This window comes from Sporothrix schenckii, assembly GCF_000961545.1.
Source record: "Sporothrix schenckii 1099-18 chromosome Unknown Cont44, whole genome shotgun sequence".
In the NCBI taxonomy this organism is placed as follows: domain Eukaryota; kingdom Fungi; phylum Ascomycota; class Sordariomycetes; order Ophiostomatales; family Ophiostomataceae; genus Sporothrix; species Sporothrix schenckii.
Window position 1 is genome coordinate 4,963,034 of NW_015971145.1, and position 13,063 is coordinate 4,976,096.

The 13,063-nt window shown below is 55.0% G+C and overlaps 3 protein-coding genes across 3 annotated transcripts; 2 read left to right on the forward strand and 1 right to left on the reverse strand.

Annotated features, from left to right (window-relative positions):
• Positions 1 to 3,363: 3,363 nt before the first annotated feature.
• On the forward strand, positions 3,364 to 5,633 carry SPSK_08672 (regulator of gluconeogenesis Rmd5; the record flags this gene model as incomplete). Its single annotated transcript, XM_016735262.1, has 4 exons — positions 3,364 to 3,371; positions 3,658 to 4,253; positions 4,315 to 4,469; positions 4,557 to 5,633. The coding sequence occupies 4 exons, from the start codon at positions 3,364 to 3,366 to the stop codon at positions 5,631 to 5,633; spliced, it is 1,836 nt and encodes a 611-aa protein (XP_016588292.1).
• Positions 5,634 to 6,810: 1,177 nt separating this feature from the next.
• SPSK_09452 (uncharacterized protein) lies at positions 6,811 to 7,948 on the reverse strand (the record flags this gene model as incomplete). The annotated part of the gene is made up of 2 exons (XM_016736024.1): positions 6,811 to 7,771; positions 7,863 to 7,948. The coding sequence occupies 2 exons, from the start codon at positions 7,946 to 7,948 to the stop codon at positions 6,811 to 6,813; spliced, it is 1,047 nt and encodes a 348-aa protein (XP_016588293.1).
• A 2,300-nt stretch (positions 7,949 to 10,248) lies between these two features.
• On the forward strand, positions 10,249 to 12,937 carry SPSK_08531 (uncharacterized protein; the record flags this gene model as incomplete). The annotated part of the gene is made up of 3 exons (XM_016735124.1): positions 10,249 to 10,607; positions 10,695 to 10,743; positions 10,820 to 12,937. 3 exons carry the CDS (start codon positions 10,249 to 10,251, stop codon positions 12,935 to 12,937), a joined length of 2,526 nt encoding a protein of 841 aa, XP_016588294.1.
• Between the last annotated feature and the right edge of the window lie 126 nt (positions 12,938 to 13,063).

The following is a 13,063-nucleotide window of genomic DNA, read 5'->3' on the forward strand; positions in this document are numbered from 1 at the left end:
AGCTAGTAGTGAGGGACCGGAGGGGGGGGGTAGACGAACTGACAGTCACACAACAGACGACGACAAGGGTGTACACGTAAACGACAAAACGGATGACATGCATGTACTCCGCCAAAATTCAAATATACGAAGTGAAAAAGAAAAGGCAAAGGCACAAATCGGAACTGGGAAAAATACTACAAATAGAAAATCATGCGGCACACGAGGACAACCAGGTCAGGGTTCACGTACAAGGGAAACCCGAAAAGAACGGCGGCAGGAGAGAGGCCCAGGGAAAGTAGAAACCGAGATACAATAAATAGACACGTACGAAGAGACCGGGCATTAGGGACCGCAAACCAACATAGACGACAGCGGCAGACGATCCGTACGTTGGTGACCGTGGCGAGTGGAGGCTAGGTGGAGGCTAGATTTGAGGCATGATGGACGGTGGATGACGGATGTTCTAAACCGGAGCCCTGTAAGTCGGCCAATTGCTACAATGGATCGCCTCGCCCAGAAGTGTAGATGCAGGCTGACAAAGTGCAGTAGCGTCCTGCGTGGCGTGCAGCAAGGGACGAACAGGAACAGGAACAGGAACAGGACGGCAGGATGGTGGGATGGTGGGATGGTGGGATGGATGCAAACTGGCACCGGCTTCGGGAATCGGGACAAAGATGGAGTTCAAAGGCAAGGGAGAGAGATACGATGCATGGACGTGGGCATCAGACTCGTGTCTACCCATGAGGCGAAAAGAAAACGCACACGCATACAAAAGGGACAAAACAGACAAGAGAATGAGGAATATGCTGTGGCACTGTAGCACGACTAGATAGCCATGTTCGTGATACACGTGTTTACTCCGTATGAGCAGGGTAACAGGATCGACATTGGCGACGGCTGTAGTGCGGCTGCAAAAAGAAGTAAAAAAGATAACGAAAAGGAAAACACAAAAAAGAAAAGAAAATCCAAACTATTGAATTGATTGCATATCCTAGTGTCCAACTCATCTCTCGTGGCAATAGACGATGGAAGACGGCCATGATTTGTAAAAGCAAGAAAAGCAGAGAGCAAGAGACAAAGAAACCACAAAATAAGAGAAGGACTACCCCGTGTAAGACATTTGGCAGTTGGTGCAACACGCCACAGGGGCAAGATGCGTGCATATCGGGTGTTCAGTATCCTGCACGAGAGATGCGTAAGAATGGAAAAGAGAACTCGCTTAAAGCAGCGAGGAAAGCTTGGGCAAAGTGAAGTCAATACGTGCAGGGAAAAGGGGCCAGGCACGATATCGTTTCCTTTTTTTGTTGCGTGCGTCTGAATTTTGCGAGTTCTTCGACTAGCAAATTTGAAAACGAAGCTCCTAAAGCCCACCAATGCATTCGAGTGCTGCGTGCATCGTGGTGTGCATCGCTACCTTGGTGTGTCTCAATTAGTGGACCTCGCGAGAGAGGAGAACAAGACAACAATGAGACATTTCTCCCTGCTTCGAGGCAATCGTCAAATTAGTGCCAGCCGCCAGGAGCGAGAGGGAGCTACGGCCAGCTTAACTAGAGCAACGCAAGCAAGACCAAACTCAATATAGCTAGCCTGCGTTCACGAGCTGTGGTATTTGGTACTATTCGCGCGGGAGATCCACATGCGCCTTCCCGGCCTTGTAGCACACGTCCTGTGAAGGGCGACGCGAGGGGTGACAATGACCGGAGAGATGCAGCATGAGATGCTTGAGAGCCAGGCGTCGAGCCAGGCGTCAAACCCACGTCGTGGCAACTGAGCAGATGTCGGGATGGGGAGCTCGCGGGGACGATCTTGGGCTAATTCGGAGGCTGAGCCCGATATACCTCCCCGTCGTCCTATTTCCGTACTGGTTGTATCATAGTTGAAAAATGTGATTGGCGATACTCTCTTGCCAGCTCACGAGAAATACCGACCCATCTCCCCTAGATCAGCGTTGGCATCTTGAAGTTTTGCAGTTTTGCAGTTTTGCAGTTTGGCAGTTTGGCAGTTTCGATGTCCTTAGGTTGGCATGACTGAGCTGAACTGCTTATAAGATGCGAGGGACGACTGTAACTGGATGGTTACCTGTTAAGGATGTACCCATTTTGCCCGGCTGCATGGCACGCACTTGATAATGGGGAACAGGCCTTGAAAAATACGACCCTGCTATGTCATTTGCTTTGCTCCAAGGCAAGGAAAGTCCCGCTCTCGGTTAACCGGGGTTCGTTCTCTCGATTCCCACTACGTGAGGGGACGTTTGGTGCTTGACTCGGGGCCGTTTCGGTTCGTACACGGCTACGTCGTTGTTGGGGTCGCGCGAAAAGTGTACATGTAGTTCGCTCTCATAAGCATGAGATAAAAAGGCAACGGCAAGAAAAGCAACAAGAGAAAAAAGTACAGGATCCGTACATGCTAGGTGGAGTGGGGAGACCCTGGATGCGAGGGAGTGGAGAATATACACACAGATCTGCAAATTCGTGCAGCTGAACTGTGGGTGTGATTGAAAACCAGTCTGAACTGTCGTGCCAGTACGTCAACAAGACGTAAAATTTCTTTTTTTTTTCTTTTTTTTTTTTAAAAAAAATTGGCTTGCAGGATCATCCGGTAGCCAGGGAGCGGATCGGCATATGGCGTCGTGCCATGATCGGAACACGGAGGGGCATGAAGCACGCCACGAAAGATGCCCCTTTGCTTGCCAGATGCCGGTCAGAGGCGTCGCATCGGAGGAAGGACGAGCCAAAGTGGTGGTCAAAAGTAGCGAAAAGGGGGCGAGAAGTGGGGGGAAAGAGCAGGGAAATAGACCACAACTGCTGTGTTCTAGTTATGTCTGAGGATGAGCGGCGTTAGTGTGAGAAGGAGAGAGAGAAAAGAAGGGCAAGTAATGCATTGTAAGAGCTCGAACGGCAGCAGACATGGGGGCGAGAGAGTCCAGCTTCGTGGTATGTCGTAAACACTGGTGAAAATATACGATAGGTTGACGCTTTGAATTGTTGGATGATAACAGTAAGCAATGGAAGGCAGCTGAGAAACCCGTTGCTAACATCGGCGGAAGAATGAAATGTAAAAAACAACAAAATGGAAGAAAAGAACAACAGAACGAGAGGAAGCAAGACGCAGGTCGCATGGACAGAATCGACAAATCAACAAGCCCGACACAGGGCACCCCCAATATGGGACCACAAGGCGAGCTTTATCGTTCCAAGTAGACTGCAGAAACGCGCGAGGGAGACAGCGACGCGTGCTATTGTCTGGTGCCCGGACATGGATACCAGATAGCATACACTTATCGGGATACAAAGCGGAAAAGGAGGTAAAAACAGAAACAAGAAACAAGAACACAAGAGTTGGCAAGACACCATAAAAACAAAAGACGGCACAACAACAGAAATGCCAGGGTCTGTCAGAAACAAGAGACATGCAAGGGAGTCCAGGCAAGGGGAGAGGGAAAGACTAGGAGGCAGGCGGACGCGGAAACGAGCTGCAAGGAGATGTGGATGAAGCAGAGAGTGACAAGGGGCAGAAAGAGGAGGCGAAAAGAGGCATCGACAAGACCACTGGAGCTAGTCAAAATAGTGGCGGAAAGAGCCAGAGAGCACAGAACTTGAAAGTCTCTCCTTCCGGATTGGCCAGTCCTTACAACCCCGCCTGGACAAAGAGGCTGGACCGCTGCTCTCAGTAAAGAAAGACCCACACAGCCGAGCACCTGCCTTTTTTCAGCGGGCGGTGTGGCCTTGCGTCAGAGGCCTGGCCGTCCCTTCTCATTCCACCGTCACCACCACACAACAGCTATCCATCGCTCTGTCACGACCACAAACTGCCCCATCACGTCCGACCTGCCTTCGCTCACCTCCACATCACCCTACGGCCACAGACGCCCAAGCCACACCAAAAGCCTCCCGTTCTTGACCCGATTGCAGATCTTAGCATCGCTTCGTGGCTGGCTCGTGACCCGCATGCGCCACAGCGGCTCCCAACAAGCCTCTGTTGGTCCTCCTCGGCCATCTCTCGAACCGCTGCACTGATCGTCAACATCGAGGTCAACGTCACCCGAGTGAGCATCCATCCACACGCATACGGCTTCGTCGGCGACACTGCCTACATACCCGGTTACTTCTCTACGACCTCTCCCTCCCTCGTCTCCACCATGGCGGACAACATGCCCACGCTGCGGAACGACCTGTCCATGGTCGCCCGCAAGGCCCGGCTGACCTCGGCCGTCGAGGATGTTGATAACATCATTGCCCAGCTTCTCGAGGCCCGGGAGAAGATTGCCGCAGGTTAGTTCTCTCTCTACGAGGCACTCGCTTCTCGGTCCTAAGCCCCATGTCTTCTGCCCAGAGCCCTCTAACGACACAGCAGAACAAGACCCGCATGCGGCCAGCCTTATCTTGACGAAACTGCAGAACCCGATAAAAGAAGGATTCGAGACTGTCAACAACGACCTCAAGGCCGTCTCGAAAACACAAAAAGAGTTCGGAAAGGCTCTGGATCGGGTGAGTACATCCTTCCCCCTCCCTATCTCCCCTTGTGCGTGCTTCACTGGCTGCAAGAACATGCACCACCCAAGCTAACACTCTCAGTCGTTCCCAATCACCCCGCTCCCGACAGAATACGATGTCATGCAGAAACATCCAGCCCTTATCAACCGTGCCATCGCCATGCACCTCCTCCGCGAAGGCCATTTTGATGTATCCCGTGTCTTCATGGACGAGGCACGCGACATTGCCGCTATCGACGGAAGCACTGCTGGCGGCGCAGACGACGACCAGGCCGACGACGACGATGCTGGCGATGACGCATCCATGACCAACGGCGACGTCGAGTTTGACGGGCACGGCAATTTTACGCAGACGGAGTCCATCTACCTGCAGGACAAGTTCCAGCGCATGTACTCTATTTTGCAGGACATCAAGGCACACAACCTGGCGTCGGCGATCGACTGGGCTCGCGAGAACTCGGAGGAGCTCGAAGAGCGCGGCTCCAACCTCGAGTTTGAGCTATGCAAGCTGCAATTCATCTGGCTCGCCAAGTCGGGGATGCACGAGCCGCGGGGCGAGTATGATGACAGCGAGGACGACGAGGAAGACGGGGAGGGCTTTGGCCATGCCGACTTTGCCGACGCGTTCGAATACGCGCGCACCAACTTCCACCGCTTTAGCAAGCGCCACCTCGGCCAGATCCAGCGCCTGTCCGCTGCGCTCGTTTTCTCCTCCAACATTGACGAGTCGCCTTACGCTGTGGCCTTTGCGACCAGCACCGCCTTTGCCGACCTGGCCACGTCATTCACCCGCGAGTTCTGTTCCCTGCTCGGCCTGTCCGCCGAGTCACCACTCTACGTTGCCGCCACGGCCGGTACCATTGCTCTGCCGCGGCTTATCAAGTTTATCGGGGCCACCCGCAGCAAGCGCACCGAATGGACCACAGCGAACGAGATGGCCTTTGAGACGCCGCTGCCCGAGTCCATGACCTACCACCCCATCTTTGTCTGCCCCGTCTCCAAAGAGCAGACCACGGCCGCCAACCCGCCCATGATCTTGCCTTGTGGCCACACGTTGGCACACGACTCGCTGCGGAACATTACCAAGGGCTCAAAGTTCAAGTGCCCGTATTGCCCGATTGAAGGCCAGATTAAGGATGCCCGCCAAATCATTCTATAGGACCACCACGCACCTTGACCCGCAACGTCGCGTTTTCCTTTTCCTTTGCTGCTTTTTGACCACGCTGCTACTTTTTGCTTTTCGCCTTTCACTTTCTTTAGTTTTTCATGGCTGGCGTACTTGTGGGACGATTTATTGGATATGGCGTTTTCTATTTGGTGTGTGCTTGTTTTCATAGGCTCTTTTTGCTGTTTTTGATATACTGGCTGGTCGTTTCAGTGTTTCTGTTGCAGCATCATCGCAGCTACGATTCGTTTGGGAAATGGCGTCGGGAATTTTTCAAGGTTGGCTAGGAATCGGCGTTGAACGGCAGCGCCCAGTGGTTTTTTATATGTTATTTTATTTCTCTCAGCTCCGATACTTCAGTTGGCATTACCGGCCAGAATAAACATTTGAACATTACATTCATACTCAACAGAAGAGCAGTGTCAAGTTAATAAGCAAGACTCGACTGCGGCGGGTGGCCGCTTTATGTGTATTTAAGGAACAACTTAACAAAATATGTCACCTTGATGAAGCTACGGTATCAGAGACGATAAAGGAGAAAATCGAGGACAAGATGAAAACAAAATACATTGCCGAACGTCTCTCGGCCATGCCCATCAGCCCCTAGCCCCTAACCTTTCCCTGCCTTTCAAATAAATAAATAAAAACGCCAGAGTGTATATAGTAAGTTTGCAACGGAAATACGGTTGATTTTGGAAACAAAACAGAAAAAAGAATGGGCTGCTATCCCTCTAGTGAGGAATGCCCCGGTGATATAGACAAGGAAAGACGACATCATAAAGTCATGAAACGTAGGGTGGATGGTGAGGAGGTACGGAATACAGAATCTCGGCTTTGGGTTCGGACAACAGCCATCTCCTTGTGGTGCAATGATGTGTTCTGCTCTTCTTTTGGGTTTTGTCAGGTTATATCGACGAGAAGACCGGTGGAGACGATAGGTGGCACGCTCGGTAGTTTTCAGCCCCATGTTTAAATTCGAAGAAATTAAACCCGAAAGGTGCGGCCGCGCGGTGGTGGGGACGCGTCATGAAGGAATGTAGATTTTTAGAGAAAACAAATGGAAGAGAAATAACGCGAAATGACGTGGACAAAATTGCGAGGAAAGCAGAAAAAAGACGGGCCGGCCGATATGGTCTTTTTCTGTCTTTTCCAATGTCTAATCTCCGCCCCCTTAGTCAATGGTCATTCGGCTGGGAAGAGGGGCCTTCATGTCGTTGAGGCCAATGGAGTTCACGTCGTACTGCGCCGTCTTCTCCTCGCCATCGGAGCGCTTGAGAATGTGTGCCTTGAGGCCGCTGCCAAAGTTGCGCATGCACACAAACGCGTTGGTAATGGTGAGGACGATGAGCAGAATCGTCAACACTGCAAAGGCCGTCAGTGACTTTTGCACGGCGGTGTAGTTGTGCTTGTAGCCCGCCTCGTAGATGCGCACGAGCTTGAAAAAGAACCACGCCAGGCCGCACATGTACAAGACAATGCTGATGGCCATGCCGATCTTGATTTCGTGACGCGTGAAGAAGGCCGCCATCAGCAGGATGGCGATGGTGATGGGAATGGCGGCGGCCGTGAGGGCGAATTCGACGTCGGTCTTGCCTGTGACAATAACGAGGAACTGGACGGTGAATCCGAGGAAGAAGAAGAAATCAAACTTGAGCAGCGCAATGTAAATCTGGTAGGCGAGGAAGCGTTTCTTCATGCGGTAGTCGGCGCCGATCTGCTTGAGAATGTCCCAGGCAAACTCCTGGTACAGCTTCCATGCAATGAAGCCCATCACGATCGTGGCAACGCCAATAATGATGGGAATGGCAATGAGGAACGGCCGGACACGGGCCATCAGCGCGACACTGCCAATGTCAGGGTTGATGGCGCCGATGGCGGCCAGTGAGTTGATGGCGAGATTGATCTGGTCGGTCTGGATGGCCGTGTAGATGAGGAAGGCCAGGTTCGCAATGCAGATGCCAATGACCTGAATCGTGTTTTTCATACGGAGAGCATCCCACACAAGTACCAGCTCGTACAAGAAGGCGAAAATGAAGAGGGTCAAGAATGTTGGGATGGAGCGGTAGAAGGAGTTGTTTTGGCTGTTGTCCTTGGTCTGGATGACGTTGGACTCGAACTCAGCAAAGAGGTATCTGCATGGCAGTTAGCACCGTCATCTCGCGGTCGGATGAGGAGGGTCTGACACTGGAACGAGACCCAGGCGACTTGTGTCTTTGTACGCACGCTTCAAAAGCCAGGCAGATGATGGCCTGCAATAGGACGGTCAGGGCAAAGGCCTTGGCCCATTTTGTTTCGACAAAGCTGAACATCTTGCGCGGCGGTTCGGCAACGGCGTTCTCGCGATAGTAGTAGCCGTTGTTGTTGAACGGCTGTTGGGCAAAGGCAGGATCCGGTGTCAGAAGCGACCGCCGGGACTCTTGACGGGGCGCCAGGGCGGGCGAGCTTGTGGGTGTTGCTGCCGGGAATATAAGAGTTGAAGGCGTCCTGGCGCAGGCGTGGCAGAGAGGCGGGAAGAATCAAGAATCAAATTTTCTGTCGTCGCCGTCGTGTGAACGTCGGTAAAAGAGCGGCGGCAGAATACGAGAAGAAAACCACTCGTGAACGTGACGAAATGGAGTCGGATGGTGCCGAGTGGAGATGGAGAGAGGGTGCTGGACGCGAGGGATGGCGACGTGGCTGCCCTTTCGTATTCGAAATGCGGGTTGGCGGAGTTGTTGCTTCGCGTGTTGCAATGGCGGTCGTGGCAGAGAGACAGAGAAAGGGGGAACGGAGAGGAGAGAGAGATCGTGTCGATGCGATGTGAAGGGTGACGAAATATGGAAAGGAGGGACAGTAAGCAGGGAAAAGCAGGAATAAGGGAAGGAGCGGAAATAGATGCAAAATGGAGGATGATGGAATGTAGAAAATGAAAATAAACGAGTTCTGGGAAACTCCGGACGCTGGAGGCAAGAGCGACCAAGATGGAGGGTGACCCTCTGGTCGAAAAGCGGGCCTGCAGCCGCACTTATTCTCCCGGCGTTTTAGGAGGAACGCCGCTATACGAGGGCATGCAGCATGCAAGGAGGGTGGACGAGACAAAGAGGCAAAATACAATATACTTTCGACGGATTCATACAGTAAGATACACAAAACACAGAGAATCGTCAGCGTACGAGGGTCACGCTGGAGAGACCGAACCCTGAAAACGTGGTTTGGGGTTGCAACCAGGGAAAGAGCAAAGGGATCACAAAACAGAGCATGTCGTAAAGAGCGATGGGTTCCAGGGAGATGGGGGCCAGGGGTCCTCCTGCCTGTCTGGGATGCGCAAGGCTTAGTCGACAGTGATGGACGTCTGGTCTGTTTCCTGCAACTGTCTTCACACTGGAGGACTTGGAGCGGCAGAACCACGTGTAAGTTCTTTTCTTCTTAGGGGTGAATGCTGCACTGGAACCGTGCTGGCACGCTGTGGCTGTCTTCCCGTCTGCTTGTGATCCCGGGGCAGATGAAACAAGATCGGAGAAAGATGTGTTCGAAGGCGGAAACAGGGGCTCAGGAGGCGGCACTGGCTGCCACGGTAAGAGGTCTGGGAGGTGTTAAACAGCGCAGGGAGGGCAGAGGGCGGCATCGATGAAATGTTGAAAAAAAAAAGGAAGTGGACAAAGATTTACGAGAGAAAAGTGACAACCGATTACAGTTGAAAATGTAAGTAATCACATGGCACCACCACGGCAGGAACGCCTTGGAGTAACCAAGACGTCGAAAGAGGCCAGAACCACCACCGACGTCGACTCCGCCAACATCACTGCGCCTTCCTCAGAAATGGACTCGAGTAAAAAGAAACAGCAAGTCCAAACAACAGGGACGACATCGACTGTTTTGTGCCACGCAATGGAGCGCATCTGCACTAAAAGTCGCAACGGCCGGCCGCTAGGCAGGGGGAAACACGCCAGAGCCCACTAAAAGTATGGCGGAGCAGCGGCGGGCCAGGAACGCCTGCAAGAACGAGACGAAAAGGGAGGGACTTTTGCGAACCAAAAAGGTGCAAGGTCAGGGCGCCATCACGTCGTCCATGGCTTCCTTTGTCCTGCGTACCACCGAAAATCCCGACGGCGATCCGCATCCGAATTTAGGGGACGATTTGTATTGGTGCATTCCAGCAGGTTAGCGAGTAGATTTAGTGGGCTGACCTGCTATAAAAAGACACTGCACCTGCCGCTAGCACAAACAGTGGGGTTTTTCGCTCTCAACATGTGTTCCAGTTGTTCCTTCCAAATTCGTCTGCTATGTGCGAGCAGCTGTTACGACCGCGGTTGCCCAAACCGTGCACGACGAACGTAGCACAGTGAAATGCGGCGCCGAGCGGACAGTCCTTATATATCTTACAACATATTGCTCATGTACAACGCACAGGGAGATCTTCAGCGCTTGGCCCAGCTTGGCTCAGCTTGGCCACCAGTGTAACTGTCACAGCCTCTTGTTAAACAATGCCAAAGCAGTGGCTGAGTGGCTGAGTAGGCTGTTTTATGCGAGGGATGAGTATGTTGTACAGGTGAACTACAGTGCATTATACAACGCACTGTAACTGGCACTGTATTTATCGCTTATCGCCGCAGATCCCCTGAAGAAAAAAATGGGGCGGCTGGCGCGTGCGCAATGGCAGGGCCGCGAAAAACTAGTGCGCAAATGCAGAAGCGCCGGCAGAGCATCGCATCGCATCGCGTCACGGCGCCTGATTCCCACGTTTCCCACCAAAAACGCCGAGACGCATTGGAGGCCCGCCTTTTTGGAACTCCATCGGGTCGCTCTGCTTCTTGCACGCCACACGGTCGACAACGGACGTGGTGCATTGCATCTTCAGCAGACCGTTTGTCTACCTTCTTTTGGACGACATCACAAGTCGCGTGCGTCGCCTCATCTGGCCGCGACAATGGAGATTGATTCGGACGAAGAGCTTCTGCACCGGCTCGCGGCGGGCGGGACAATGAATTAGTGCGTGGGCGAGGCCAACCCGAGTGGGCGGTTAGACCTGCCGAGATCATGCCAAGAGACAACTTGCTAACACGTTCATCTTCCCAGCGACCTCTGGCCTCGCCTGCTCGAGACTGTCATTGCTCGTCTTCATGAGGTATCGTGTCCACCTTCTCTTTTGTCATTTAATGGACCCGGCAGCGATACCGTGCTGACATTCTACTCCTCGCCAGATCGTCGAAAACGAGTATCCCATTCCCGTCATCCCTCCGCCGCGGCGGACACAGTCAAAACTCCCCCAACCGACATGGCCAAATTGGTCCCACCACGATGCTGCGAATGGGGTCGGCGTGGCGTCGTCGTCCCGTGCGCCCGTGTCGAATCCAAACCGTGGAGTCGACGCCGGGGGTCGGCCGGACGTCGACGAAGAGAACAATGACCCCGACCCAGCAGCGGGCCCGTCCACTGCGGCTGGTGAGAGCAGCAGCAACAGCAATGGTCTCTCCAGTGGCCCTGCAGCCGTTGCGGCACCTGCCGAAGGTGCAGAGGACGACTCTTCTCGCAACGGGGTTGCAGCACCAGACGCCGTCCCTCGCATTCCTAGGCCCGTCCTCGAACAAGTCGATTACATCATTACCACCCTCAAGACCACCTTTCGCAAATACCCCCCGCACAGCATCCAGCGCCTCGCCGAGCTGATCATCGCCCCGCGCCAGCACTACCGCTACCTTGCCCCCTACCTGCACGCGGTCGACCGTGTCGTCAGTGTGACGAGCGGCAGCAACGCCTTCCCACTACCGCCCGCCGTGCCCGAGCCCGAAGCCATGGAGGCCCTCCAGGCTGCCGTCATCCCATCAGCACCAGCAGACCCCGAGGACGAAGACATGGACGGGAGCGGTCTGGCCCTCGCCGCCAACCCGGCCAGCGACGACCCGCTCGGCGCCCTGCTTACACCCATTCCCTGGCTTCGCCAGCGGCCGCCCAGCGGCGCGGGCACCATGACCGACGACGACGGCGCGAGCCCGCCGAGCTCCACCGACGGCAGCGACATGGCGTTCAGTGCCACCAGCAGCACGGCCGGGTCCGTGCACGGCGGCGGGGCGAACGCGTCTCGCGCCCCCGCGTCGCTGCTCCAGCAGCAGCAGCAGCAGCAGGCACAGTCGCCTGTATCTCTGCAGGGCCACCCGCCGCAGCACCGGATGGAAGTGCGGACCGAGGCGACCGAGACGATTGACGGGCCCAACGGTGTGGGCAGCATCGAGACCGTAAGCGTTTCGATCAACGGCATTCCCAGCCACGGCGCCATGATGGCGGCGGTGCAGCGCCAGCAGCAGCGGGGTATCACGCAGGGCGAGTTGCTGCGGCAAGAGCAGACGGCCGGTGTTGTCCCTGTCAGCCAGCTGGCCCGGGTTGCGGCCGCACGCGCAGCGGCAGCGAGCGGTATGCCTGGGTTTGGCGATCGTTTCCGTCCCGGCGCACACGACAACGATGACGACGACGACGACGAGGACGACGACAACGACGACATGGACGAGGACGATGACGACGACATGGCGCGCCATGCACACGGCGGGCGCCCAGGTGCTGCTGCGGCGACCGGCAGTAGCCTGGACGCCCACGCCCGGCCAACAGCGCATGAAGACACGGACATGGGCGGGACCGAATCGGAAAAGCCGGGCGCGTCGGCTCGGGAGGGCAAAGGAAAAGGCCCCGCAGGAAAGCACAACGACGACGACAACAAGAACGAGGACAAGGACGACGACGAAGAGATCCCGCACGCTCGAGGTCCGCAAGAGATTGGTGCAGCCGATATGGGCCCACAGCGCCCCTCCAGCCGGCTTTCGACAGCGGCCGCCGGCGGCAGCAATGGCAAGGGCAGTGCCGGCCTGTTGATTGGCAGCGCTGCCGACGCCAGCCAGGTGGACATGCGCGACATTGACGTCGAGGCTGCGGTCGGCCGTAAGGCGTCGGCGCTGCCACCCGGTACAGTGGCGGCACCCGTGGTCCCCTTCGCAAGCCGGGAAAGCGTTCGTGAGAGCGCTGGCGAGGCAGAGTCGGATTCGGCTGGAGCGCCGAGAGCCACAACACCGCCTGCCCGGTCTACGACACCAAAGCGGGAGGCAGAAAACGAGCTGCAGTCCGATGGCCCCGTCAAGAAGCGAAAGGAGGACCACGGCGAAGGCAGTGCCGTTAATGGCTCTACAGCCGCACCAGCAGCAGCCATTGTAAGCAGTGCCGTGACTGCGGCGGAGTCCAAAGAAACCGGTGGCCAAGAATCAGAGACTAAGCCTGCAGAGGCCACCGTTGATCACCCGGCTGGTCCGTCATCAGAGAAGGGAGGTGACGCATAGACCGCGGTCAAGATTAGTATCATAAGCGCGTCTGCTCTATTGTTCTTTTGGTCTGGGTTCTACGGCAGAGGCAGGATGCCACGTTCAGGAGCGTGTTTCTTTTCGTTTAGTAGCCATGTTTTCGTT